This window comes from Suncus etruscus, chromosome 1 (genome assembly GCF_024139225.1).
Source record: "Suncus etruscus isolate mSunEtr1 chromosome 1, mSunEtr1.pri.cur, whole genome shotgun sequence".
Classification (NCBI taxonomy): domain Eukaryota; kingdom Metazoa; phylum Chordata; class Mammalia; order Eulipotyphla; family Soricidae; genus Suncus; species Suncus etruscus.
The window spans coordinates 183,125,424-183,151,778 of record NC_064848.1 but is presented as its reverse complement, the minus strand read 5'-3'; the positions used below and the strand labels follow the sequence as shown (position 1 = coordinate 183,151,778).

General features: G+C 51.5%; 1 protein-coding gene across 1 annotated transcript; it reads left to right on the top strand.

The window, feature by feature from the left end:
• Positions 1-930: 930 nt before the first annotated feature.
• Positions 931-5,995, top strand: DLX4 (distal-less homeobox 4). Its single transcript, XM_049781371.1, has 3 exons — positions 931-1,189; positions 4,604-4,800; positions 5,783-5,995. Exons 1-3 carry the CDS (start codon positions 931-933, stop codon positions 5,993-5,995), a joined length of 669 nt encoding a protein of 222 aa, XP_049637328.1.
• The last annotated feature ends 20,360 nt before the right edge of the window (positions 5,996-26,355 follow it).

Genomic DNA, 26,355 nt, shown 5'->3' with positions numbered 1-26,355 from the left:
CCGGAAACGGAAACCAGGATGGAGGTGGCTAAGGGGAGCGGAGGAAAGGTGCAGTCGGAGGAGTTCGGAATGTCCTGCTAAGCGCACTCCGCTGGGCGTGCCACGCGCGTATGCAAGGGGCACCAACCTATCGCCCAGAGGTTACTTCCCTCCACTCCACCTGGCGTCTGTTTACCAACAAACCAACAAACTGCCGGGCAGCGACGCATTCCGAGGCGCTGAATAAGCTGCGGGCGCTCGCGGTCCCAATTCTCCCGCAGGCAGGCTACGGGCGGCGGGATCGGAATGACCCCGCAAGAGCGCAAGAGCATCTGGCATGGGGACCGCATGTCAAGTCCCCTTTGCCCGCAATGACAGCAGTACCCACTTCCGCCTCGCCCCTCGTTTGGCATCGCAGCCCAGCCAATGAATACCCATCCGTTCCTGCCCTTACGACTGAGCACCCCGTTGCTCTGCAGCCCTGACACCCTCCCCCAAGCATCTTGAGAGCGAGCTGGACCTGGAACCTGCGCTCCGTGCGCTCCCAGCCTCCCAGTTCTGAATTTTCTGCGGAGGGAGTGGGGCGGGCCTGGGCTCCGGGCCTTCACGGTCACCACGGGCTGTAGCCAATCCAGGGCGCCTAGGTAGGAGGGGCCCCCATCAAGTCCTGGGATCGAACCCAAAAAGCTAATCATAGGGGCCCCCCGTGGATTTAGAGGGGGAGGGAAAAAAAGCCATGGGGCGAAACCCTCGAATTCCTTCCCTTGGTGCGCGCTCTCCACTGGAAAGGCATCGACGGGCAATTTTGGGGGGGACTTTAATAAGGGTGAGGCAGGCTAGCTTGGGGGTTCATCCGGACCCAATGCCTGAGGCTCGGAAAAGCGAGTGAAAGAAGGGTGCGGACAATTAAGCCCGCCATGGCTTAGACCCTTTGGAACCCGGCCGGCCGCAATGACCTCCTTGCCCTGTCCCCTCTCCGGCCGGGATGTCTCCAAAACCATCTTCCCGGACATCGCCCCCGTCCCATCAACAGTAGTGGCTGCCTACCCGCTTGGCCTGTCTCCCGCCACCGCAGCCGCCTCCGATCTGCCTTACTCTGGGGCCTATGGGCATCTCCTGCCCTATCCTTACCCCGGGTTGGCGACCCCCGGAGTCTCCTACCTGCCCCGCCAGCAACCCGGGACGCCCTCCCAGCAGGAGCGCAAGGCAGGTAAGTCTGGCGCCGGCGCTTTGCGCTTCCCACCTTCGGCGTCAGCGCGCTCCGGAGCGCACCCAGATTTGGCGCTAGCTTGTAGGGGCTCGGCCTCCGGCATTCAGATTTAATTCAGATTCCTCTAGATCTGGGTGTGGGGGGAAGGGATAGGGCGGGAGGCCGGGGGAGGGGCGAAGGAGAGTCCTTTTGAATCTGTTTTCTACACCGACCTGGTTTCCATTTGCTGGGGCTTGAAGTCGCTCCTAGGCTCCTACTCCACCCCCTGGAGTAGTCTGCTTTTTTTTTTGTATACCTACGTGTAACGGAAAAACGGAAAACGGAACTATCTAGAACTGGGTGTGCGTGCCTAGCTCTTCCCCAGGCATTTTGGCGTCGGTGGATGCACATTTGGGCACTGGTTCCACTTCGGTGGAAATGGCCAGAACTTCTGAAGTTCTGGGGGAAAAAAATGTGGCCACTGATGGGCTAGGCAGTCTCCTTGTAGCTCCAAGACGCCTCAGGCTTTCGATCCAAAGCCAGGCAGCCCTTGCCTTTGGGTAAATTAGGTAGCTCCTTTTCTGATGATTCCACTGCACCTAGAAACTTGAAACTCAGGATAAAGTGCTCAGTGCTGGACCTCAAAGAAGGTATGGTTTGAGCCTGCCTTCTTGACCCTGGTGGCCAGCGCCTATGCAGAACTAGATATTGAATCCTATTATTGTCCCTACACAGCCTCCTCCAAGTGTGAGCCTGCCTGTAGGTAGGTGGCTTGAGCTGAAAATACTTTTGTAGATATTTTTCTGTCCTGTCCCACCAGCACAAAAATCAGCCAAGCCGGAAGTGATCCTAGAGATTTAGGAGCTCTCCTCCTTGCTACAGCGAAGCAAACTGAGGCCTGAAGGAAAGGTGACCTTGGGTGGCTTGGGTTCCCTGCTCTCTCAGCTCTTGAAGATTGTCTTACTTAGAAGAAGACTTTAGGAAAGACTGAATAATACAGGGCAGGGTGCTTGTCTTGCATGTGGCCTACCTGGATTCAATACCCAGCAACCCATATGGTCCTCTGAGTTTCACCAGGAGTAATTCCTAAACATTGTTGGTATGGCAAAAACAAAACAAAACAAAACAAAAAAAACAACTAAAATTAAAACTAAAAACAGTCTTAGGAAACTTCCTTAGAGTCTCCAAAAGTGAGTTATTTTCCTTCCCAGCCAAAACTGGGGCTGTCCCTTCCAAAGAGTGTCTTGGAGGAGGAGCAGTTGAAGGAGGGGAGGGGGTTCTGCAAACAAACCCCTTAAAGTCTTTCCTCTTGTACAACCAAGGGCATATACATGCCTATGTTTGTATTGGGATAAAATAAGACATTTTAGTCCATAAGAAAACTGTTGGAGGGGCCAGAGAGATGATAGCACAGTGGTGTTTGCCTTGCAAGCAGCCGTCCCAGAACCAAAAGTGGTTGGTTCAAATCCCGGTGTCCCATATGGTCACCCATGCCTGCCAGGAGCTATTCCTGAGCAGGAGTAACCCCTGAGCACCGCTGGGTGTGGCCCAAAAACCAATAAATAAATAAATAAATAAATAAAGGAAACTGTTGGAAACAGCATTGGGTTTTGTTTGATTGTCTTTAACTCCATCTTGCCTTCCCTTTTGCTTGGTCTATTATATGGGGGTGGACAGTGAGGTTTTTTGCCCACTTTCCCGGTTTTAAGGAAAACCACATGAGCTCTTGAAAAAGTTCTTTCTTGCATCAGTGGGTCTACACATTCTATGCAAATTAATGTGTCTGGGAGAAAAGAAGGGGGAAGGTATTTCTCCTTCAGCTCACACTCTAATGCTCACTCCTGCCTAAGGAAGAGGTTTGGTTCCCAGAATGCTGGGTGCCATCTCCCCACAAATAGATGGGTGCGGAGATGCTTGAGAGAGGCTTAATCTCTCAAAGGGGGGTCCCTAATCTTAACCCCAGGCAGATCCAGTGAGTGGCTAAATTGGTTTCCAATGGCTACTCCCCCCCTCCCCAAGGAACTGATGGGGTAAAGGTAAAGGTTGGGGAGAGTTAGGGCCCACAGAGAGCTATGTCACCTCCCCAAGAAGTGTCTCCTAGCTGGAGAGTCTGGAAGGAGTAGAAAGAGAAGGAAGGAGTGGTAGGAACAGAAAAACCCAACAGTGTTTCTGAAAATCTGCTGAGCTGGGGGTCCTGGGGTGGATGGATCTGAGATTACTGGGGGAAGGCTACAGAGAAGGTAAAGGCAACCAGTGTCCTCTGGCCAAGGGTGTGAACCTATGTGAGAAAGTACACTGTGCAGGGAAGAAGATAGAGGGGTAGGGGCAGTATAGACCCCATCCTTGTCTCTGGGATCTTGGCTCTGATCTAGTTAGAAGGTATAGACAGGAATATATCTGGGTCAAGGAGCATTTCTGCTTGATTCAGAGTATTCCTTTGCCCTTCTGTGTAGTAGAGTCTTAGGATCTTCCTGGGGGAGCACATTCTGCCACTACCCCCTCCTCTCATCCCAGAGCTGGACTATTTCTCAGCCAAGATTCCTCCCAAGGCTGACCCTGGAGATTGGAATGAATGACCATATTCTCCCCTCCATAATGCTGCTCCAGGACTCCGCCCCCATCCCAGTTTCCTTGTGCACTGGAAACCCTCCATGAGTGTGGCAAAGAGGGAGCTGTTTCATTGCCTACCAGGTTTACAGGGTCTTCCCCACACACACACACAAAATGGAGAGAGGTAGTCATTTCCTGAGGGTTGTGCTCAGGAGTGGAGGTAGCCCCTTATGATAAGGGAGGCATGACAAATGGGGGTGCTTTTCTTTTTTCTTTTTCTTTTTTTATTTGGGTCATACCCGGCAATTCTCAGGGCTTACTCCTGGCTCCATGCTCAGAAATCGCTCCTGGCAGGCATGGGGGACCATATGGGATGCCAGGATTCGGGGTTCGAACCTTCTGCATGAAAGGCAAATGCCTTACCTCCATGCTATCTCTCTGGTCCCTGGGAGTGCTTTTCACACCCCATACCTAGAGGTGCTCATCACTGAGGCATCTATGAAGCACACAGTGGGGGGCCTTCAGCCTGACTTTGAATTTCCAGCCCCTAAATGCGCTTCCCCATCCAGGCCTCAACTCAAACCTCCAGGGAAGACCACTGGGCCCCAGGCTGGCGCCAAAGCACCCACTGAACTCTGACCTCCTCTGCCTTACCTACTTCCCCCAACTCAGCATTCCCTCTCAGTATTTGCTTGTCAGGGTCATCAGCTCCCTAATAGTGCATCATTCATTCCCTCTCCTGGGCCAACCCCACTGTGTACAGTGGCAAGTGCCTGCCTAAGTGCCTACACTCTAAACTGCCCCTCTCTGGCACAACTTGCCAAAGAACCTATGCAGCTCACCTTTCCACAGACGCTGTCTAATGCCGTCCCCGTCGTCCCCCAGACTCGGAGAAACCACCGCTGAGCCCAGAGCACCCCCAGGTGCCTCTGCAGACTCAGACCAAGAAGCTACGGAAGCCCAGGACCATCTACTCAAGCCTGCAGTTACAGCACCTCAACCAGCGTTTCCAGCACACGCAGTACCTGGCGCTGCCCGAGAGGGCCCAGCTGGCCGCACAACTTGGCCTTACCCAGACCCAGGTGGGGTCAGCCCCTTCCTCCCCACTATTTATAGGAAGATCAGCACCCAGGTACAGACTGCATCCACAGGGCCAGGAGATGCCGTCAGATGAAGATGAAGTCCTTTTCTGTCCTGTGGATGGGATGTAGTGATGGGGCAGTGCTCCCTATCTGAACTTCAGTAAATTTGGGGTTCTCAAAAGTACTAGGGGATCCTGGGATGTAGCAAAGTTGTAGAATAAAGTCCTGCATGTGTGAGGCCCTGGGGTCTATCCCTGGCATCACCGAAGCACCTTTTCTTCTTTCTTTTTTGGGCAATATCAGGAGAGATTTTTTTTTTCTACCTTCAGCAGGTTAGATTCTTTTTTTTCTTTTTGCATTTTCTTTTGCATTTTTTCATTTTCTTTTTGCACTCGGTGGTGCTCGGGGATTACTCCTGGCTCTGTACTCAGAAGTTGCTCCTGGCAGGCATGGGGGACCATATGGGATGCCGGATTTGAACCACCATCTGTTTGCATCAGCTGCATGCAAGACAAATGTTCCATTGCTGTACTATCTCTGGGCCCTGCAGGTTAGATTCTTGTCTTGCACACTCTTGTCTTGCACACGTCCCTCCCAGGTCAGGTCCTAGGTACCACATCTCAGGTACTTCTGAGACTGCCAGGAGTGATCCCTGAGTACCAAGGACGAGTGTGATGCCCTCGTAATGAGAGATTCAGATAGAGGAAGGCACCCAGACAGGGAACTATGGCTCCGATGCAAAACCCAGATGTCCAGAGTCCTGGAGATCTGAGAGTGCTCTGCCTCTACCTCCCCATGCATGCACCCAGAAGCCGACTCTCCTGAGCATAGACAGGGTTATTATGCCCTTCTACATCAAAAGTGCTCCTGGAGTTTTGTAGGGGAGGGGTTCAGCATCACATGAGGCTGTACTTGGGGTCTGGGAGACTACTTATCCTTGTGTTCAGGGACCTGATCTTTCTTTCCTTTTCCTTTCCCCAAGGTCAAGATCTGGTTTCAAAACAAACGGTCCAAATACAAGAAACTCCTGAAGCAGAACTCCATGGGGCAAGAAGGGGCCTCCTCCCTCTGGGATCTCCCCAGGGCAGGCAACCTGCCCACAGCCTATGACAATTGTACTTTCCATGGCAGCAATTTTGGGGTCTGGTATCAGCAGCCCTCCATAGAAGTTCTGGCTCCGCCCCAGATGATGTAAGAGAGGGGTATGGGGGTAATCAGGCCCCAGCCCTCCCCCAAAGTCCAAGCCCCAGTCCACCCACATTCTGGGGGGAAGAATCCAACCCCAGATAGGGTTCCAAGGAACTTTGAAGAGAGGACGTGTATGGAATCCTGTCCTGACTCTGAAATCCAAACAGCCTCATGGCAGACTTCACCCCATGACTGAGCACCCTTTTCTTCAGTCAAAGGATTCAGTCAATAGTTCAAGGAGCAGGGAAACTTCAGCTGGAGTCTGGATTACCCCCTGGATCCCCAGTGTTGCAGCTGTACTAACGGTGGTAGGTGGTGAGAGCTAGCCAGAAGCACTAGATGCCTGGGCCTCTCTGCGTATTTGTGAGCAGATGTAGAAGTGGTGAACCTCCAGGGTCAAGACACCAAGAGTCAGGCACTGCCCACAAAGATCACTTGGAGGTCAGGTTGCCCCTCCACATAGACCTACTCATTAGGTGATGCCAAGAAAACATGAAACTTGTGGCCTTTTGGGTAATTTATGCTCTTCCTGAAATGGTAGTGGCTCTTCTACCAGCTCCAGATAAAGAGCCAATATTCTTAGAATTCACCTTTTATTTAATAAGATTCCTCCTATTCCTCAGATCAAAAACCTCCACCCCCACATGCACACAGTCTTGGGAACCCAGTAATATATTAGGTGAGTAGAGACCTTCAAATTGGGTGGCTTGTGGCTAGCAGACAAGTGCCTCACAGCTGTCTCTGAACAAAGAAAAGCAATCTACAGCCCCATTGGCCAAGGCCTCAAGGACCCTTGCATCACAGGCTTTCAGATTAAATTTTATCCAAACCCTGGAACTTGCCTGAAGCCTGTTTGTATCCTGACTTTTAGGCTGAGAGCTGGTGGCTCCTTTCTCCTCTACCATCTGACATCAGCACTGAACATCGAATGGGATGCACCAGGTCCTAGTTTTGTCTCTACCACTAACTAGCTCTTTGGTTCTAGCTCTGGAATGTCCTAGCAACATCCTGATGCTCTTATCCCCTGGTGTAAACCCGAAACAAGGAAGGGAATGCCCAGAATGCCCAAAGATCATCAGAGTCTCACCGGCAATCTCTCCAGTCCCAGTGAATGGAAGGGTGGTTTCCTCCTCCTCCCTACCCCCACTAGCTCTGGATAGCCCCTCATCACCTCACGGGGAGTCACGCCCCCCTGAGCCTTGTCATCTCTGGGAAAAGGACACTCTTTGGGGTGGAGCTAGAAAGCATAGTGGGCGGAGGGCAAGAAAAACCTGGGAAGAACCCGGGTGGTCGTCTTGGGGTAAACAAGGCTGAGATCTGGGAGCAGTGGAGGAGAGAAGACCCCGGACACCCCTGATCATCTCCCCCTGCCCACCCACCTCTCCCTGGGACTCTTCTGAGGCCACAGGCCCTCAGGGTGCTGTTCCCTCCCACTGCAGGTTGCAAACTCTTTCCACAGACCCAAGATAAGATCTACCGCCCCATCTCGGAAAGCCTCCAAAGGCGAGATTAATTGGACAGCCCTACACGAGTCGCATCGTTAAAACAACAGCCCCAGTTGTAAAGTTAAGTAGCAGAAGGAGAGTAATTACTCTTCCAGCCAGAGGCCAGCTGAACTGAATGTCCCCCCCCCCCCTTGCTTCTGTCATCCTCCCTTTTCAAGCTGTTCTACCCCTGGGAGCCAGATATGGAGCCACCCGCTGTGCCCCCCATCCCACCCCCAGACCTTCAAGGTAGAGGGTGATGAGGGAGCTGCCTTGAAGACTGGACCCTTCCAGCCAGTTGTGGACAGAAACTTTTTTTTTTTTTTTTTTTTTTTTGGTTTTTGGGTCACACCCGGCAGCACTCAGGGGTTACTCCTGGCTCTACATTCAGAAATCGCTCCTGGCAGGCTCAGGGGACCATCTGGGATGCCGGGATTCAAACCACCGGCCTTCTGCATGAAAGGCAAACGCCTTACCTCCATGCTATCTCTCCGGCCCCATGTGGACAGAAACTTTAATACCGGAGAAGAAACAAGAAGTAGAGAAAGGGGGCCTGCCTGACAACCTTTGGGCCTCCAAGTGCCAGTTTGCTGTGCAACTTTGGGCAAATAACTTACTGCCTCTCTGAGCTGCATGCATCTTCTCTCTGATGGAAGTAAGAACAAGACCTGCTTAGCAATGGCGGTGTGATGATGGACCGAGATAGTGCTTGTAACATGTTTGACACGGTGCCTGAAACATGGTGAGCGCTTAATAAATGGCATTTATAGCTACTGCCTGATTATTGGGAGAGGGTCAGGGTCAGGGTGAGCTCTGGATGGCCACAGCCATCAATCACTTCACCATTGCCTCCTGCCTGAAAGGAGAGAGAGGTAGGAACTGAAGTGGGCCTGCCCCTTTCTTCCAGCCACCAACATCTTCTGTATTGGTCACAGGCAAGTTCCTAACTGCAGAAGCGCTTGGAGGCCTTGGGCACAGACCCTCACCCCCGGCTGAAACGGGAGCAGGAATCTGGATGAGGGTGCATACCTACAAGGTTCTGGGTTGCCAGAAAGCTGTGGGCCTTCCTTCCCCTTTGGGTCCTCCCCCTTCCCTCTCCCCATCAGCTATTTGAAAACTTGTCCCCCATTCTCTGCCCCCAACAAAATGAGATTCAATTAATTCAATTAAAGCAATTTTAGGGGTAGCTCCTGAAGGCTTTCAATGTGAGATAATTACAAGTAATTTGCTGCTGTGAGGAGGAGAAGGGTGGCAGGGGTCTGGGGGGAAAGGAGGTAGCCCCCTTCTCCCCCAAAGGCCCTCAGAACTGGAGGGTCCCACCCGGCAATCTTCCGTGCCCTCCCATAGGCCAAATTACTTGCAGGTGGGAAGAGGGAGAATGTGGCGGGTGGGAGGGGGCTGGGAAGACCTGGAGTGACAGATGGCCCTTCCCCCACCCCAAAATCCGCTGTGAAAAGTGGGGGGCGGGGCGCCGCCAGGGCGCTGGTCCTCCCGACAGACAAAATGTCTTTGGAGGAGCAGCTGATTACTCAGCTCCAAAACTCATTTCACTTTGGATGCCCCAACTTGCCTCTGGGATCGCATCCAGAGTCAATGGAATGTTATCCGGGTAGCTGAGGCCTGTGTAGACGAGGCCTTGGAGATCAAGGACTCCCCCCCCCCAGAATTTACCAGATTGTGGGGCTCCAGCGAACAGGGCGGAGAAGAGGAAACTCCTGCTCCTGTGGGAGGGGGGATGAGACCCACCCAGCCTCACATGCTCTGACCCACCCCTGCCCACTCCAGACTCAGCTTCCCCACTGAGGGGAGGGGGGCCCCAAAATTATCAGCTTCAGTCCTCGGGCTTCCTTCTACGTGGAGCATCCTGCAGGTGTTTGGGGTTAACCCTTGCCTTGCCAAGGCTCTGAAGAAGAAGGAGAAGGGGGTTGCTTGCGTGGAAACTAGAAGATGTAGGCAGAGGAGGCTCAGCCTGAGACAAAAGTGGGATGGGCATCAGGTCCCTCCAAACCCTGCCCATAAAGTAAATGGATTTCAAGGACCACTGGTTCCTTCCTCCTTTAGCTGGGACTCTTGTTTCAGGAAGTCACTAATAGTTTTACTTTTCTTTTTGTTTTTTTGGGTCACACCCGGTAGCGCTCAGAGTTACTCCTGGCTCTACGCTCAGAAATCGCTCCCAGCAGGCTCGAGGGACCATATGGGATGCCGGGATTCCAACCACTGTCCTTCAGCATGCAAAGCAAATGCTCTACCTCCATGCTATCTCTCCCGCCCCTCTTTTCTTTTCTTTTGTATCTTTTTTTTTTTTTTTGGCTTTTCGGCCACACCCATTTGATGCTCAGGGGTTACTCCTGGCTAAGCGCTCAGAAATTGTCCCTGGCTTGGGGGGACCATATGGGACGCCGGGGGATCTAACCGTGGTCCTTCCTTGGCTAGCGCTTGCAAGGCAGACACCTTACCTCTAACACCATCTCACCGGCCCCTCTTTTGTATCTTAAGAGTGGAAATTGGCTTATGTACTTCTGGATCTGTGCTCAGGGATCACTCACTCTTGACACTGCTTGAGGGACCATATACTCCGCTGGGGTTGAACACCAGTGTTGGTTGCTGCGTGCAAGTAAAGTGCCTAGGGCCCGGAGAGATAGCACAGTGGCGTTTGCCTTGCAAGCAGCCGATCCAGGACCAAAGGTGGTTGGTTCGAATCCCGATCTCCCATATGGTCCCCCGTGCCTGCCAGGAGCTATTTCTGAGCAGACAGCCAGGAGTAACCCCTGAGCAACGCCGGGTATGGTTTAGTTTTAGTTTTTGAGCCACACCCAGTGTCACTGAAAGTCCATCATCTCAGTGCTCAGATGTCACCCCCTAGGAGTGCTCATGGCCAGTGTGGTACTGAGCACCAAACCTGAAGCCTCCACAAGCCAGGCATGTGCCTTTGACCTTTGAGCTATTTTAGCCCTGTGAGTACTACTTTAACAATTTTGCTGAAAAAGAAAAAAATAAAATCCTGATTCCCAATCTGTTTTTTTGGGGGGATGAGGGGGTGGGGGAAGGCACATTCAGCAGCACTCCGGGCTTTTTTTTATTGTTTGTTTTTATTTATGGAGGGGCCCATACCCAGCATTTCTCAGGGTTTACTCCTGGCTTTGCGCTCAGAAGTCGCTCCTGGCAGGCTCGGGGGACCATATGTGATGCTGGGATTTGAACAAGGGTCCTTCCTGAGTTGGCCGCCTGCAAAGCAAATGCCTTACTGGCTATCACTCCGGCCTCAGCACTCAGGGCTTATTCATGGCTCTGCACTCAGGGATCACTCCTGTTAAGCCTCAGGGGACCTTATAGAGTGCCAGGGTCAGCTGCATGCAAGGCAAAAGCCCAACCCACTATACTGTTGCAATGACCTAATTCCCAAGCTCATCCCTCCTAGGTTCTGCTCCTTATGGATTCCTAATAGAGGATACATATTGGAATGCCTAATTCCAAGAAGGGATGAAGAAAACCATCTCCTCAACTCTGTTTCTTTCCACTCCAATCTTATCTCTACCTCTCCTCTGAGCAGTGAGCCCATTGGTCTGGGACCAAGGGTCTGTGGATAGTTGTCTCTCCTCTCCCACAACAAAAGCTTAAAAAGGCAGTGAAAGACTTGAAGTACCAAGCACATGCTTTGCATGCTGAGTCTTGGGTTCTAAACCTGACACCACACGATGCTAGAAGGTGCCAGAGTACTGCCAGGAGCATCCCCCTTACCCAGCACCACTGGTTGTGTCACCAAACTAAGGTATAAAAAACACAGAAACATGGGGCCAGAGAGATAGCATGGAGGTAAGGCATATATTTGCCTTTTATGCAGAAGATCATTGGTTCAAATCCTGGCATCCCATATGGTCCCCCGTGCCTGCCAGGAGCAATTTCTGAGCATGGAGCCAGGAGTAATCCCTGGGCACTGCCGGGTGTGACCCAAAAACCAAAAAAAAGAAGAAGAAGAAGAAGAAGAAGAAGAAGAAGAAGAAGAAGAAGAAGAAGAAGAAGAAGAAGAAGAAGAAGAAGAAGAAGAAGAAGAAGAAGAAGAAGAAAACAAAAAAACACAGAAACACACACACACACATATGGACATAGAGAAGAAAAGACCTCTATCTCCATGCCATTTCTGGCTACTTTCCTGGCAGCTCACACTGGTAAAAATCAAAGACAAGACTGTTTCACCAGGGATTAGAGAGATAGTACAGCAGATAGGGTGCTTGCTTTGCATGTAGCCAACCTGGATTCAACCCCCAGAATCCCATTATAGTTCCAGGAGCCTGTTAAGAGTAATTCCTGACAAAGCCAGGAGGGGAACACCTGAATCTAAACCCTACACTACAGATGTGATCAAAAACCAAAAAATAGGGGCCTGAGCAGTGGCTTATCAGTAGGGCATTTGCCTTGCATGTGGTTGACCTAGGATGGACCAAGGTTCGATCCCCTGCTATCCCATATGGTCCCCCAAGCCAGGAACAACTTCTGAGCACATAGCCAGGAGTAATCCCTGAGTGTCACCGGGTGTGGCCCCCAAAAACAAAACTAAAATAAAATAAAATAAAAGACTGTTCCACCAAATCTCAGAACACCAGTGCAAAGACAAATGTCCAGACGCAGGACTAGAATTCATAAGAAGCTCACCTTTTCACAGACAGAGGTACACACAGTTCTGGGAGCATGTGGGCTTGAAGCTTCCCCATGATTGTCCATGCACTCAAGTGACAAACTCCCCCACATAGCTGTATATTTGTAGTGAAGCACAGTTTCTGGAGCAGAGGCCCAGGGATGCAGCTCTATAAAGACAGCAGGGAAACAGACCCTGGCTGGGTGCAGGGAGGCAGCAAGTCTTTCTCCTTCTTCCCTTCCTCCTTCCCCTTTCTTGGAAATTCATCCCTGATTTTCTGAAAATATTATCCAGTGAGCCACGGGGGAAGGAGACCGAGTGGCCATAGAAATGCAATAATTAGATCATGAATTTATTTTCCTTCTTCCACAAAACTTGCAGTTTCTGAGCTCTAGTAGGGAGACCTGGATCTGGCTTACCCAGAGCTCCCATGAGGCCATGGGTTCTGGTTCTGCCATAGGAACCCCAAGACAGCTCTGGCTTCTCTCCAGATTCTCCACTGCTCCCTCTGACCCAGCATGCTGGGGGGTGAGGGGGGGTGTAGCCAAGCACTGCTGTTATTACTCTCTGTGGTCTCAGGCAAGCTACAGCCTATCTGTAAAGCTCAGATCATTTTCTTGGAAATGTTGTAGGAAGAGTTGTGTGTGAGAGAGAAGTATGGGTGAGAGAGTTGTATATATGAGTTATATGTGAGAGAAGTGTGTGGATGTGAGAGCTGTGTGAGAAGGTGTGTTTTTGAGAGAGAGATGTGTGAGAAAAGGTGTGTGAGAAAAGGTGTGAGTCGTGTGTGAATGGTTTATGTGTGTGAGAGAAGGCATGTGTATAGGAGAGGTAAGTATGTGAAAAGTATGGGTGAGAGTTGTGTATGTATGAAAATTGTATGTTTAAGAGAGGTATGGGTGTGGGTGAGAGAGTTGTATCTGAGACATATTTGTGAGAGAGAGGTGTAAGATTGGGCAAGGGGGGGCTGGAGAGATGGAGAGATAGCATGGAGGTAGAACATTTACCTTGCCTGTAGGACAGTGGTTGAAATCTCGGCGTCCCATATGGTCCCCCGAGCCTGCCAGGAGCGATTTCTGAGCATAGAGCCAGAAGTAACCCCTGAGAGCTGCTGGGTGTGGCCCAAAAACCCCAACCCCCCCAAAAAAAAAGATTGATCAACGGGAGGGTTAAGTGTAATATGTGTCCACCAACACATTTTGACTAAGGGTTTGTAAGGCCAAGCCTGTCTCTCCTTTCAACTAAATGTCCTTGGGAGAGAGAGAGAGAGAGAGAGTGTGTGTGTGTGTGTGTGTGTGTGTGTGTGTGTGTGTGTGTGTGTGTGTGTGTGTGTGTGTGTGTGCATTGTTTTGGGGCCATATCCAACACTGTTGAGGGCTTACTCCTGGCTCTCTGCCCAGGGCTCTGACCCATTCCTGTCCAGACTCAAGTTGACAACTACATGCGGTGCCAGGGAGTGAACCAGGGTCAGTCATGTGCAAGTGCAAGATTGAACTATCTCTCCAATTGTCTCATCAGATTGGATCTACTCTGCAGCTTTTTCCAGCTTCCTGAGGAACATGCCTGGTCAGCCTGAAAAGGGAAAAGAGTTGATCTCGAGCCTCCACTACACTCTAAACAGGATTTTGATTCAGGTTTCCTGAGGCCAGGCTTCCAGTCTATTTATCTGATTGCAGATGGGGTGCCCCTTCGTTTACAGATAAACAGTCTGGGTATATATAAGCAGGAGAGGTTCAGTGGACTTATCCCTTTCAGACTCCATTTGAATGTGGTTAGACCTACGGATGATCCTTGGCCCAGAGAATTCTCCTCAGTCCCACTCTATCCACTTCTAGCCGATGACAGATATGCCCAGCCAGAGACCTGAAGGAGCAAGACCCAGGAAGTGCCCCCTTAGGGCTGAGGCTCCCTGGGCCAGGAGATGTTTTCCCCTTTTCTGCTCAGGAATCCTTTGACCTAAAAGCACCCCCACCCCACCCCCTCGTGATCACCTTTCCTGTCCTGTTTCACCTGACCTGACCCGTTGCGACTTGTCCTCTTCCCTCAGATAGGAAGCAGCTAGATCAGAGAGCACTAGGCACCCCCCAGCCCCGCCCCCTCACCAGCGCTTCAAGTCCTCCTCCTCTGACTGCTCCGCCCCTGTCCTGGGTTCTGACTCTGCAGGCTCTGTGCCTGGGGGTCCAGCCAAAGATTAAGACTTCGGGGCGGGGCTGAGACCCTCGAGCAGGCCCCACACTTTCCACTGGCCACCCTACAGCCACAGATTCTGCAGACCCCTCAGACCCTCCTCTCGATCTGAGAACTGCTTTCTCCGGCAAGCTGGGACCTGTTGCAAGCTCTTCCTCCCAGCCCTGGAGCCACCGGGAATTTTTTTGCACCAACAGATCCCCGGGGAAGCCAGTCTGCTGGAGGTTCCTGGCATGTCGCTACCTGGCTCCTGTCACATTCCCCAGGCCCAGGGGGATCAGCTGGACCTATCAATGTTGCCCTTTTTCCATTCCTGGTGACCTACTCAGCTTTTCCCTTTCCTTCTCTGAAGCCTATGGAGTCTGCCCTGGGATTCCTTCCTGATTCAGGGTTTCCTCCCACCACCCCACCCCAGGTTCCTCTTGACTCCCACCAAAAAGGTGGGAATAAATGGTCCCTAGCCTAAAGAAATGAGATGGTGTCTGGTTAGTGCATGCTGCTGAGAGGCCCTGGGCAAGTCAATGTCCCTTTCTAGGTCTTCATATCCTGTCCTGAACAGTGAGGACAGTAATCAGAGTATTGTACAAGGTTATGTAGATGGAAAAGAAATTGGTAGGTTGAGAAAAACCCCAAGTATACCAGGTAACCTGGCTGTTTATTTCATCCTGCCTGGCCTTCCCAAGTTGGTTGGTGGAGAAAATGTTCCTGCTTCCCTGGCCACCTCTGACCCACCCGCCAGCTGACCACATGCTGGCTCAGATTCTAGTTCCAAACTCAGATAAAGAGCTGAGGTCTGAGTTCAAGTGCAGCGCTCTGACCTTGGGCAAATTTCCTAATCTCACTCGAGTTTTGCTCCCTCCTCTGGAATAGATAGAAAAGGATGCCATTTTCCTCCTGGCCTTAGAGTGAGGACTAAAGGAAATGGAAACACACTGACAAGAAAATCTTTTGTCCAAGGGCCAGAGTGATAGTACAGCCCGTAGGGTGCTTGCCTGCATAAGGCTGACCTGGGTACAACTCCCAGTACTCTATATGGTTCTCTGAGCTCTGCTAAGAGTTACCCCTGAATGCAGAGCGAAGGAAGGAACAAATGGAGGGAGGGAAGAAGGAAGGAGAAAGGGAGGGAGGGAGGGACATAGGGAAAAAGAAAGACCAGAGCTATAGTACAGTGTTTAGGGTACTTGCCTTGTATGCAGTCACCTGGGTTCAATCCCCAGCATCCCATTGGGTGGCCCTGAGCTTGCCAGGAGTTATTCCAGAGTGTAGAGCCAAGATTAAGCCCTAAGTACCATTAAATGTGGACCAAAAGATCCCCAAAACCACACAGGAAGAAGGGGCTGGATCAGTATGGTGTTTGCCTTGCCTGAGCTAACCTAGGACAGACCGAGGTTCAATCCCCCAGTATCCCATATGGTCCCCCAAGCAGGAGTGATTTCTGAGCGCAAAGTCAGGAGTAACCCATGAGTGTCACCGGGTGTGGCCAAAAAAAAAAACAAAAGGAAGGAAGGAAGGAAGGAAGGAAGGAAGGAAGGAAGGAAGGAAGGAAGGAAGGAAGGAAGGAAGGAAGGAAGGAAGGAAGGAAGGAAGGAAGAGAAAAAGAAGGAAGGAAGGAAGGAAGGAAGAAAGAAAGAAAGAAGAAAGAAAGGAAGAAAAAGAAAGGAAAAGAAAGAAAGAAAGAAAAGAAGAAAGAAAGAAAGAAGAAAGAAAGAAAAAAGAAAGAAAAGAAAGAAAAAAGAAAGAAAGAAAGAAAGAAAGAAAGAAAAGAAAGAAAAAGAAAAAGAAAAGAAAGAAAGAAGAAAGAAGAAGAAAAGAAGGAAGAAAGAAAGAAAGAAAGAAGAAAGAAAGAAAGGAAAGAAGAAGAAAGGAAGAAAGAAAGAAAGAAAGAAAGAAAGAAAGAAAGAAAGAAAAGAAAGAAAGAAAGAAGAAAAGAAAGAAAGAAAGAAAGAAGAAAGAAAGAAAGAAAGAAAGAAGAAAGAAAAAGAAAGAAAAAGAGAAAGAAAAGAAAGAAGAAAGAAAGAAAAGAAAGAAGAAAGAAAAGAAGAAAAGAAAAAAGAAGAAGAAAGAAAAAGAAGAGAGAAAAAAGAAAGAAGAAGAGAAAAAAGACATCTCTGCATACTTCCTGCTGTGTGAGGAAGGGGTGTGCCCAAGGGGTATTTGACCATGGGCCCAGGTCATCCCTATGCCCCAGGGACTGGAATGAAGAGATCACACCATGAGACTCTATTTGGGAGCAAGTGCAGACACAGAGGAGACCATGACTTTTTCATTTGTGAACCCCTTATGAGACCCTAGAACCCTTTCCAAGGGGTTAAACAACCAGACATGGCTAAAGACATCATCCCAAGGCCAAGACTCCTCAACAATCCCCAGGTGTGACCCCTGAGCACTGCCAGGTGTGGCCCCAAAATAAAAGTTCTCATTTAAAAATAAAAAAGAAAACAACAGTAGAGATAAAATTTATTTCTTTGGGAGCCAGAGAGATAGCACAGGGGTAGAGCATTTGCCTTGCAAGCAGCTGACCTAGGACCAATGGTGGTTCAAATCCCAGCATCCCATATGGTCCCCCATACCTGCCAGGAGTGATTTCTGAGCACAGAGCCAAGAGTAACCCCTGAGCACCGTAGGGTATGGCCCAAACACCAAAAAAATTTTTTTCTTTGTGTTAATATTTGGTTATATACTTAAAAACTTGAGAGATTTGCAGGAAGGGAGAAAATCTGCAGGATTTAGAGACTCTTGGTTGAATGGATGGATACAAATATTACTGGGCCCAGAAGAGTGATACAGTGGCTTGGAGCACCTGCCTTGTAATTAGTCATGTGGTCGTGAGTGTGAACCTGATGCCCCTCATGTGTCAAATACAATGCTGACAGCTCAGCTGTTGGCAATCCCTAGCACTGCAGCTGTACCTCAGCCAGATGTCTGTGAACATCAGAATAAAGGGGTGTGGCTCTTAACTACCAAAGCACTGTAACTCTCAGAAGTTAATTGGACCATGATACAGTGTGCAAGCGCTATTGACCATAAGCATGAACACTGTAGAGACCTCTAGTGAGCACTATGGAAGAAACACAAACTTTCTTGTTTTTATTTTTATTTTTATTTTTTTTGGTTTTTCGGGCCACACCCGTTTGATGCTCAGGGGTTACTTCTGGCTACGCGCTCAGAAATTGCCCCTGGCTTGGGGGGACCATATGGGACATGGGTCACCGGGGGATCAAACCGCAGTCCTTCTTTTGCTAGCACTTGCAAGGCAGACACCTTACTTCTAGCGCCACCACGCCCGACCCCTTATTTATTTATTTATTTATTTATTTATTTATTTATTTATTTATTTATTTTGATTTTTGGGTCACACCGGGCAGTGCTCAGGGGTTTTTCCTGGCTCCGTGCTCAGAAATCGCTCATGGCAGGCACGGGGGACCATATGGGACACCGGGATTCGAACCAATGACCTTCTGCATGAAAGGTACCTTTTGCATGAAAGGTACCTCCATGCTATCTCTCTGGTCCCTGTTTTTATATTTTTTAATTTTCTTGTTGTTGTTTTGGTTTTTGAGTCACATCCGGCAGTGCTAAGGGTTTACTCCTGGCTCCATGCTCAGAAATCGCTCCTGGCAAGCACGGGGGGACCATATGGGATGCCGGGATTCGAACCGATGACCTTCTGCATGAAAGGCAAACGCCTTACCTCCATGCTATCTCTCCCGGCCCCGAAACACGAACTTTAGTAAGCACTGAGATAGAGTGTTTGAACAGGATAGCCGAGCACCTGCTTAAACTACAGTACTGCAAAAAAAAAAAATATTGGGGCCAGAAAGATAACACTGTGGTAGTGTGTTTGCCTTGCAAGCAGCTGATCTAGGACAGATGGTGGTTTGAATCTCAGCATCCCATATGGTGCCCCATGTCTGCCAGGAGTGACTTCTGAGCGCAGAGCCAGGAGTAACCCCTGAGTGCTGTCGGGTATGACCCCTCAAAATAAAAAAATAAGTGGGGAGGGGACAAAGTAACAGATAAATCATGCAATTACCCTATATAAAGGACACATAAAATAAATAAAAATAAAATAAAATAAAAAAAGGAAAAAAAAGACACAAAATAATGAAATGTGTTAAAGAGATTAATGTGGGGAGCAGTCCTCTAGCTGATTAGATGCTCGAGGATAGACCTTGTGGTGCCCCCGAATTAAAGCTAATCTCCAGCACTCGAAGCTCCAACAAACTTCCCAGTAATGGAAAGTTTAATTCACTTATTTATTTACTTATTTATTTTGAATTTGTGGGCCATACCCAGCAATATTTGGGGGTTACTCCTGGTTCTGCACTCAGAAATCACATCTGACAGTGCTTAGGGGACCATATGGGTTGCCAGATATCAAACCAGGGCCAGCCATGTGCAAGGCAAGTGCCTACTCGCTATACTATCTCTCCAACCCGCATAACTGGAGGTCTTGAAAGGTCTTGACCTTGACCTCCCCTTCTGCTGGGGTGAAGGTGGAGCAGGAGGCTCTGTTCTTTTGGACAGTTTTTCCATCACAACTGAATCTCCAGAGCTCTGTCTCAGGAGGAGGAGGAGGAGAAATAACCAGAATTGACTTCCTGTACCACAGTGGGGGGAAGTCGAACCTGGTTCCATCTGAACCCACACAAACACTACCTGCCATTCCCCCATTGCTTTAGGCTCTGGGCTCAACATTTTCTAGATGCTCCCTGTTCCATCCTCAGGAGCCCTGCAGCACAAAATGACATTCACTCCATTTTACAGATAAGGAAAACTGAGGCTTAGCAAGGGCAAGTGACTTGCCTGCAAATACAAAGCAAGTCACTGTTAAAACCAGGGCTGAGGGGCCGGGAAGATGGTGCTAGAGGTAAGGTGTCTGCCTTGCAAGCGCTAGCGTAGGACGGACTGCGGTTTGATCCCCCAGCGTCCCATATGGTCCCCCCAAGCCAGGGGCAATTTCTGAGCGCATAACCAGGAGTAACCCCTGAGCATCAAACGGGTGTGACCCAAAAACCAACAAAACAAAACAAAACAAAACAAAAACCACAAAACCAGGGCTGAATGTAGATGGTATGCCTATGCCCACGGAGGTTTATTTTTGGGTCCTGAGCATGCTCAGGGGATCTGGGGGCCCCTCCTGGCAATTACCTGCCAGTTGAGCCAGGGTTCAGTACAAGAGTCTGAGGATGTGATGCTGCCCAGGGATGATTACTCAGGTCACCCTGCCAATCTCAGTGGGCCTACAGGGCTGTTTTCAGTTAGGGGTGAGAGGTGAGGGGGTGAAGCTATAGGTGGTACCAAGGATGGAGCTGGGTGGGTTGCGTGTGCCATCTCCGTCCTCTCTTATGTCTGCACCTAAATGTGGGCATGTGCCTGGCTTGTGCAGTGGAATGGCAAACTCTACAGGGTGATGCTGGAAGCTGGGTTTGCCCCCACTTTCTCTCTCCTTTTCTCTCCTGGAGGCCCCCAGGCTAGGGAGCCACAGATTTGGGCTGGGAAGTGGGACTATTGGTGGCACCAGTTTGCCAGCGGTGGAGAGTTGTGAACTGTAGAGATAAAGGCTCCAGTAAGGAGCTGGTGCTCAATGGGCACTCAGGGCTGGGGATGGGAGAGTGTGGGGCTCTTCCTTTAACCCCTTCTGAGCCCCTCAGACTCAGCCCCCTCTGGCATCCTGCCTTCCTTAGGCCCCTCCCCACACACACCCCATCTGTGATGCCTGAGCTCAGGGCAGGCCTAACCTGCCCCAGGGGTGGGCGTGGGCAGTGCCACACGCGTTGCATGACGTGGCCTGGTGCCCTCGGCGGCGTGCAGGGAAGGGCTCACTGCTGCGTTTGCCAGGTGCGAGGTGAACTGCCTGGGGTGGGGGGACGCCCCCTCCCCCGCCCGACTAATCCTGCAGGGTGTGGAGTCCCCATTCTCTGCTTACTCAGCAGATACTTCCCAGGCTGCTTCACTTGGTCCCCGGAGTTTGGGTCTGGAGGCCACCCCACTCAGCCCGCTCCCCAGTCTTCTGGTCAGGTGTCCATCCTGTGGGCCTTGGGCCCTGTCCCTCCTTTTTCCCATCATTCCGGACACTCAGAGCATTCTTTAAGGTGTCCAGGGCCTCTGAGCTTTTCCAGCTCTCCTGACTCATCCTGAGCACATATATGTCCACATATACCCACACATATGCACACACACTCCGTATTATATTACACACATGCAAATACTTTCACAACACACATATATTATGCATAACATCCATCCATAGGCATACACACACCTATGTCCATGACACATACAGATCTGCAAGCATAGCTCACACATGTATATGACATTCACATACTTGCCCACATACATATATATACACACAAACACTTATACCTACATGCAAATACATAAATGAATAAGGCGTGTATGCTGTAGTATTACACACATGTGCTCACATATATATACAACATGTATGCGACACAAATACCTATTCATGCAGAAACACTAAACATGCCTTTATACTTTCATACATGTTCGTACACTTGTGTACATGATAGGTACAGACGTATGACCCATACACACACATTTCCCTCGCTTCACCAGTCATCCTGGGGGAAGTTAATGAAAGAATCGCAGTCCTGGGCTCAACTCTGGGGTCTCCCCTGTAACTGTCTTGGGTTGCTGGACTCTGACCCCCTTGGGATGGTGCAGTGTAGACAGAAACTCAGGCCTCAGAGTACCACCTTTGCCTATTGGCCCCACAGTGTCCTTGGGTATCCCCAGGAAGGAGGCTAGCCCAGCCCAATGGAGCTGGGCTGCACCTATAGGCTGTGCTGAGGACGCTTGTCCCATGTTGTGTGACCTGACCCCTGACCCCATGTGGAGTGGGGGTCCAGAGCATTTCTCTGGGCCTGGTAACCACTCTTCTGGGGACAGGAGTCCTGCTAAGGAGGGTCAGCTCCTTTCTGAGTGCTCCTGACTAAGTAGCACCCCATAACCTATGCTTGGGGGTACCTGGTGCACATGTCAGAGGCTCTGCTCTTCTCCCAGGTGCCCCTCCAGCTCTGAGTCCAGGCCTGGGGTAGAGTCTTCCCCAGCCCATACAACCATACAAACTCACATTTTCTGTCAGTGCAGTATCATCCCTGCAGTGGCGGCGGCGGGGGGGGGGGGGGGGGCTGCTACCAGGAGCTAGATGTAGAGCCATGGGTCTCTGGGGCCCTTCAAAACAGGGCCTGGAGGAGCAGAGCATGAATAGAACAGAGCAGAGGGTGGATAGAACATCTTCCCTCAGCACCTCCCAGAGCTCTCTGTGCCCCTCTCCAGCCCTCCCTAGGACCCCTAGGACCCCCCTTACACTGCCCTCAGTCCTTCCCTAGGGCAGAGGAAACTTATCTCCAAGCACTTTTTTGGCTTCTAAGTTGGGTCTCAGGCTGCTGGGTGGTTGGTAAACAGCTTATTAAGGTGATTAACGCTGCAATTAAAGCTGGAAAACAGAGGCCGGGGTGCTGGCTCAAGGCCCCCCTTCTCCTACCTGCTACTTCTCCCTGTCCCCTCCCCTCCTCTTCCATCCCCTCAGGGCTAGGTTGATGCAACTTAGCCTGACTTGGGCAACCTGAGAGGGTGTGGGGGCACCTCCAGGTATTGTCATCCAGCCCCCTACCTTCTGTTCCACTGCTCCAAACTCACAGGGAATGTTAGCATGTTAGCTACAAAGGAAAAGGCAGAGGTGTGGCAGAGGGCAGAGGAGGCAGAAGTGGGGAGCCCATTAAGGGAGGGGCCTCTGGATAAGACAGCCCTTCTCCTTATCCTCTTTCTGAAGCAAGGGGTCAGGGGCTGCCTGTCCTGGATGGGGTGGAGCTGGAGGACCAGACCTTCTCTGAGCCCAACATCTGGGAAGAAGTTTGGGTCTTTTGGGGTCCTTGGTTCCCCTTCCTTGAACACTGACTCTGGCCTATTTGTGAAGATCCATAAGGTTGCTAGCACTCTTGCCTCCTACAGCCTCATTCTTCTTCCTTGCAGCCATCTTTAGGAGTTCTGTTTTGCAGGGGGGGTCCCTAGGAAGTTTATTTCCAGATATTTCCCTCATCCTGCTCCCACCTTTCATGCTGCTCTCCTTTCAAGATGTCCTTCAAATACCACCTCTCTCAGGAAGCTTTCCCAGGAGTATACCTTGCCATGATTCTTTCCTCTGGCTGGCAGTTTAGTCTCTCCACAAACTGTGTGGTGTTTCTCCATCAGGGAGCTGCTCCAGGTCAGCCTAGCTTTTGACCTGGAGCCCCTAATGTAGACTTGTGCCTCCCATCCCCAGGCTTGGGCCACTGGGAAAATATCCCCCATAAGAGCCTGACCTGGGTGTAGTCTCCTGCAGTCTCACCAGACTCAGTCTGTTTTGGTTTCTACCCAGCAATACTTTGGGGTTGCTCCCTGGGGAACCCTACAGTGCTGTGAGACCCAACTTGGGGCTCCTGCCCCAAGTCATCACACTCTGATGACTTCCTGCTTTCAGGAAGTACCCCTAGAGATGAAGAAGTACAAAGGACCTCATTTCCCCCATCACCCCCAGGCACCAACAAAGTTGTTCTCTCCGAAGCAGAACTCAGCTGTTAAGCATTTTCTCTTAAGCATCCTCCTCATCCCTGCTAATCCTCTCATCCACCCTGCTGGCAAGGGACCAGGATTCCTAGGTCACCAGAGAGGAAACTGAGGCTCAGAGACTATTAAAACTATTTGCCTAACACACACACACACACACACACACACACACACACACACACACACAGCCACAACACAGTGGAGGTGGAGGTAGATTTACTTGGGGGCAGTGGCACCACATTCCAGGCTTTGGCTCTGAAGTTTGCTGAAGTCCTGCCCCCCACCAACCACCTCAATTCCTGCCAGGAGAGAACTCACAGAGTAGGCCAGCCTACTGGGGTGGGCAGGCTTGAGGGATCTACTTCCTGTCACTGTCCATGCAGCAGTCTCTGGGTCAACTAGGCTGCGGAGAATAAGCCCCTTTCAGAACACACATGCCCTGAACAGAACTCTGTTCAGATCCCAGGGTGGCCAGATCAGGGTGGTTGATGTGACTTTGACAGAGATGAGGCCTGGCAAAGCCTCAGCCTCCCCATCTGAGGAGTGGGGTCTGGGACAAGCACCCCTTCCACCTCTGACCGTGGTGAGTATGCAAGCCTAGTGACCAAACCAGAGGAAGCATTTAGCCAACAGCAGGTGGGATTCCCTTTTGGAGAACCTCCATCATTGGGGCTGGAACTGGGGTTCCACAACACATCTCTTTTTTCTCTCCACCAAAAAATATCAGGAGGCAATGATGATGATGATGATGATGATGATGATGATGATGATAAAGATGGGTGGTGCGTGTGTGTGTGTGTTTTTGTCCAGAAGCAGTCCCTGTCACCAAGCCCTCCACCACGCCCCCCTCCCTTCTCCCATCCCCATCCCCTCCAGCCTGGGGCTAGAGCTCCTGCAAGCCTGGCCTGGAGGTGAGGAAAGGAGGAAGGGGAGGTCAGGGGTGGGGCTGACCCCCACGGGAGGTCACCCGGGCAGTTAATCCAGCCTGACAGAGCTGGGATGAGCAGGGAGGAATTAGGGAGCTTACAACATCCTTTCATCCCGCGCAGCCGCGCCAGCCCGCCCTCCTTCCTTCCTCTCTCTTTCTGCCCTTTTTTCCCTCTCCCTCCCTTTGCTGGCAGCCCAGCCCTAATAAAATGCTGTGTCTCCAGCAAGTCTGCCCGGCTGCCGCCTCGCTGCTCCAACCCGCACGCAGCCCTCAAACCAAACTGCTCAGCTCGCCCCGCCTGGCAGCTGCCACTTAACCCTTGCTTGCCAGCCCTGCTGGCGTCCAGGGGCGGGCAGGCCCTCCTCCCTTCCGCCTCCTGAGGGCACAGGCGGAGGGGCGGGCTGTCTTCAGGGAGGGAGGTGGAGTAGAGTTGGGGTGGGGGTGGGCTCCATCTTCTGGAGCCCCGCTGGAAGCTCCAGATCCCAGAGCTGCGTGACAAGGCCCTTGGGTGCCGGGGAGTCCAAACCATGGGCTACCTGTGCCCTTTTAGCTGGTTCTGCTTGGAACTGTAGGGGCGATCCCCTACTGTGGTGTCACCACCTAAAGGATGGGGAAACTGAGGCTGGATGGGGCGGCCACAGACTGAGCAGAAAGGGTGGGTTCACCCATTTTGGAGAAGTGTGTTGGCTTTTTCATCCAAGGCTTTTTCCATGCAGGAAGTCGTGTGTGTGTGTGTGTGTGTGTGTGTGTGTGTGTGTGTGTATCGCACACCTGTGAGTCTCCATCTCCAGCTATGTGGTGGCATCAGCTTTGGATACTCGGTGTCTGTTCATGAGGGCACCTCAGTGGTGGTGTCCTCTGTGTCACTGACACCTGTGCCAGTGTCCATGTGAGGAGGATCCAACCATTGTGGGGGTCCATCTGCTCCCCCCCTTGTGCCTAAGACCATGCTCTCTCTCCTTACTGGTGGACACCCCTGGTGTCTCCCCTCTGCCAAGAGAGTGGCCCACCGCAGCCCATTCCTTCCACCCTCTCAGCTCTCCACGGCTAGAGTTAGGAGGAGGCACTGGGGCACATCCAGGAGGCTGAGGGTCAACCCCCCCCCATCCTAAAGGAGATCCCAGAATGCCCCTTCTGTAAGCATCCAAGGTTCACCCTAGAGCCCCAGGACCTCAGGTCCCTGGAGGGTGTTTTCCTGCCCAAGACCCGCCCTCACCCCCCCCAGGAAGAAGGGAGCCCAGAGCAGAGCCCTTGGGTGTGGAGGCAGGAGGGGGTTTACACGCGTGTGCAAGCATGTCTTCGTGTGAGCCCAAGATCAAAGAGCAGCCCCGAGGTGACCCGGCGGTGGCGCAGGGCAGCTGGCTGGTGAGGAACGCCAAGCTGCCGAGTGGAGTCGGGGAGGCTGCAGCGGGGGTGCCACCCACAGCCTGACCTGCCCAGGATGGGGCAGCCTAGAACCAGGAGCACCTGCTGGCCTGCCCAGATTCAGGCCCAGGCCCTGTTCTGGAACCCCTCCCCATCAGGACGGGACATCCCCTCCCCCAGGTCCTTCCCCTTCCAAACACCTTCCCAAACTCCCAGGCCCGGCCCCCAAACACTACCTCTTGGTCTGCAGTTCAAAGAGCTCTGTAGTTCTGTGCTTTTTTATTAATGTTATATATAAGACGGGTCCAGTAAGAAAGCAGAAATGAGAAGCCTGGGAGTGGGAGATGGCTTCGTGCCTGCCCCCCACCTGGGGCGGGAAGAGGATTCTCAGAGCTCCTCGATCCCGCACCCCCCCAACCCCTGTCCTTTTGGCTCCCCAGGCGAACAAGTCCAGAGGAAAGGACCACATAAATAGGAGAGTGCTCGTGGGAGGCGGCGACGCTCTCTGCTGCTCTTTAAACAACAACAAAAAAAACTGCATCCCATATTTATACAGCTACCAAGGCCTCACCCCCGGCTGACCACATTGGGGGGAGGAAGGAGCTCTGGGGAACCAGAGCTGGGAGGGGTCCTGCCACCAGCCCCTGAAAGCCACCCACTCCCCCTTCTCTCCTTGGGCACCTCAGGCCACTCTTCCTTGCCTCTTGCCCTCTCCTTGCTGTGGCGGGAGGCATCTGCTTCCAAAGACCCACCGGAAAGGGGGGCGTTTGCGGGGTTAGGCTTGCCTGGCATGTCTCCTTGGAGACTTGAGGTTTGGCGCCCAAACTGCCAACTTACTGGAGGAGAGGAAGGGGTGGGGAGGGGGCGGAAGGCAGGGGTGTCCACGCAGGGGGCCGGGGCAGGGGGGGGGAATATTGGTCCTATCTGTTATCAATGCCCTTTGTTTTCCTTTTTTTTTTTCTTATTTTTTCTTTTTTTCAACAGCTTTTAAAACCAAAGTTGTGCAAAGTCCTATACAAGGAAGACGGTCTGAGGGGAGACCTGCCCCCCCGCCCCCCCCCCCGCAGGGTGAGCTCTGCAACAGTCCTTCCCCCTAAAGCCACAATCTTCAGGCTCCAGCACTCAGGGGACAGAGGTTCTTTGGTTTGACCCTCAAAGCTTAAAGGAGGGCTAGAAGTGCGGGGCAGGGGCCTGAGGTTCCC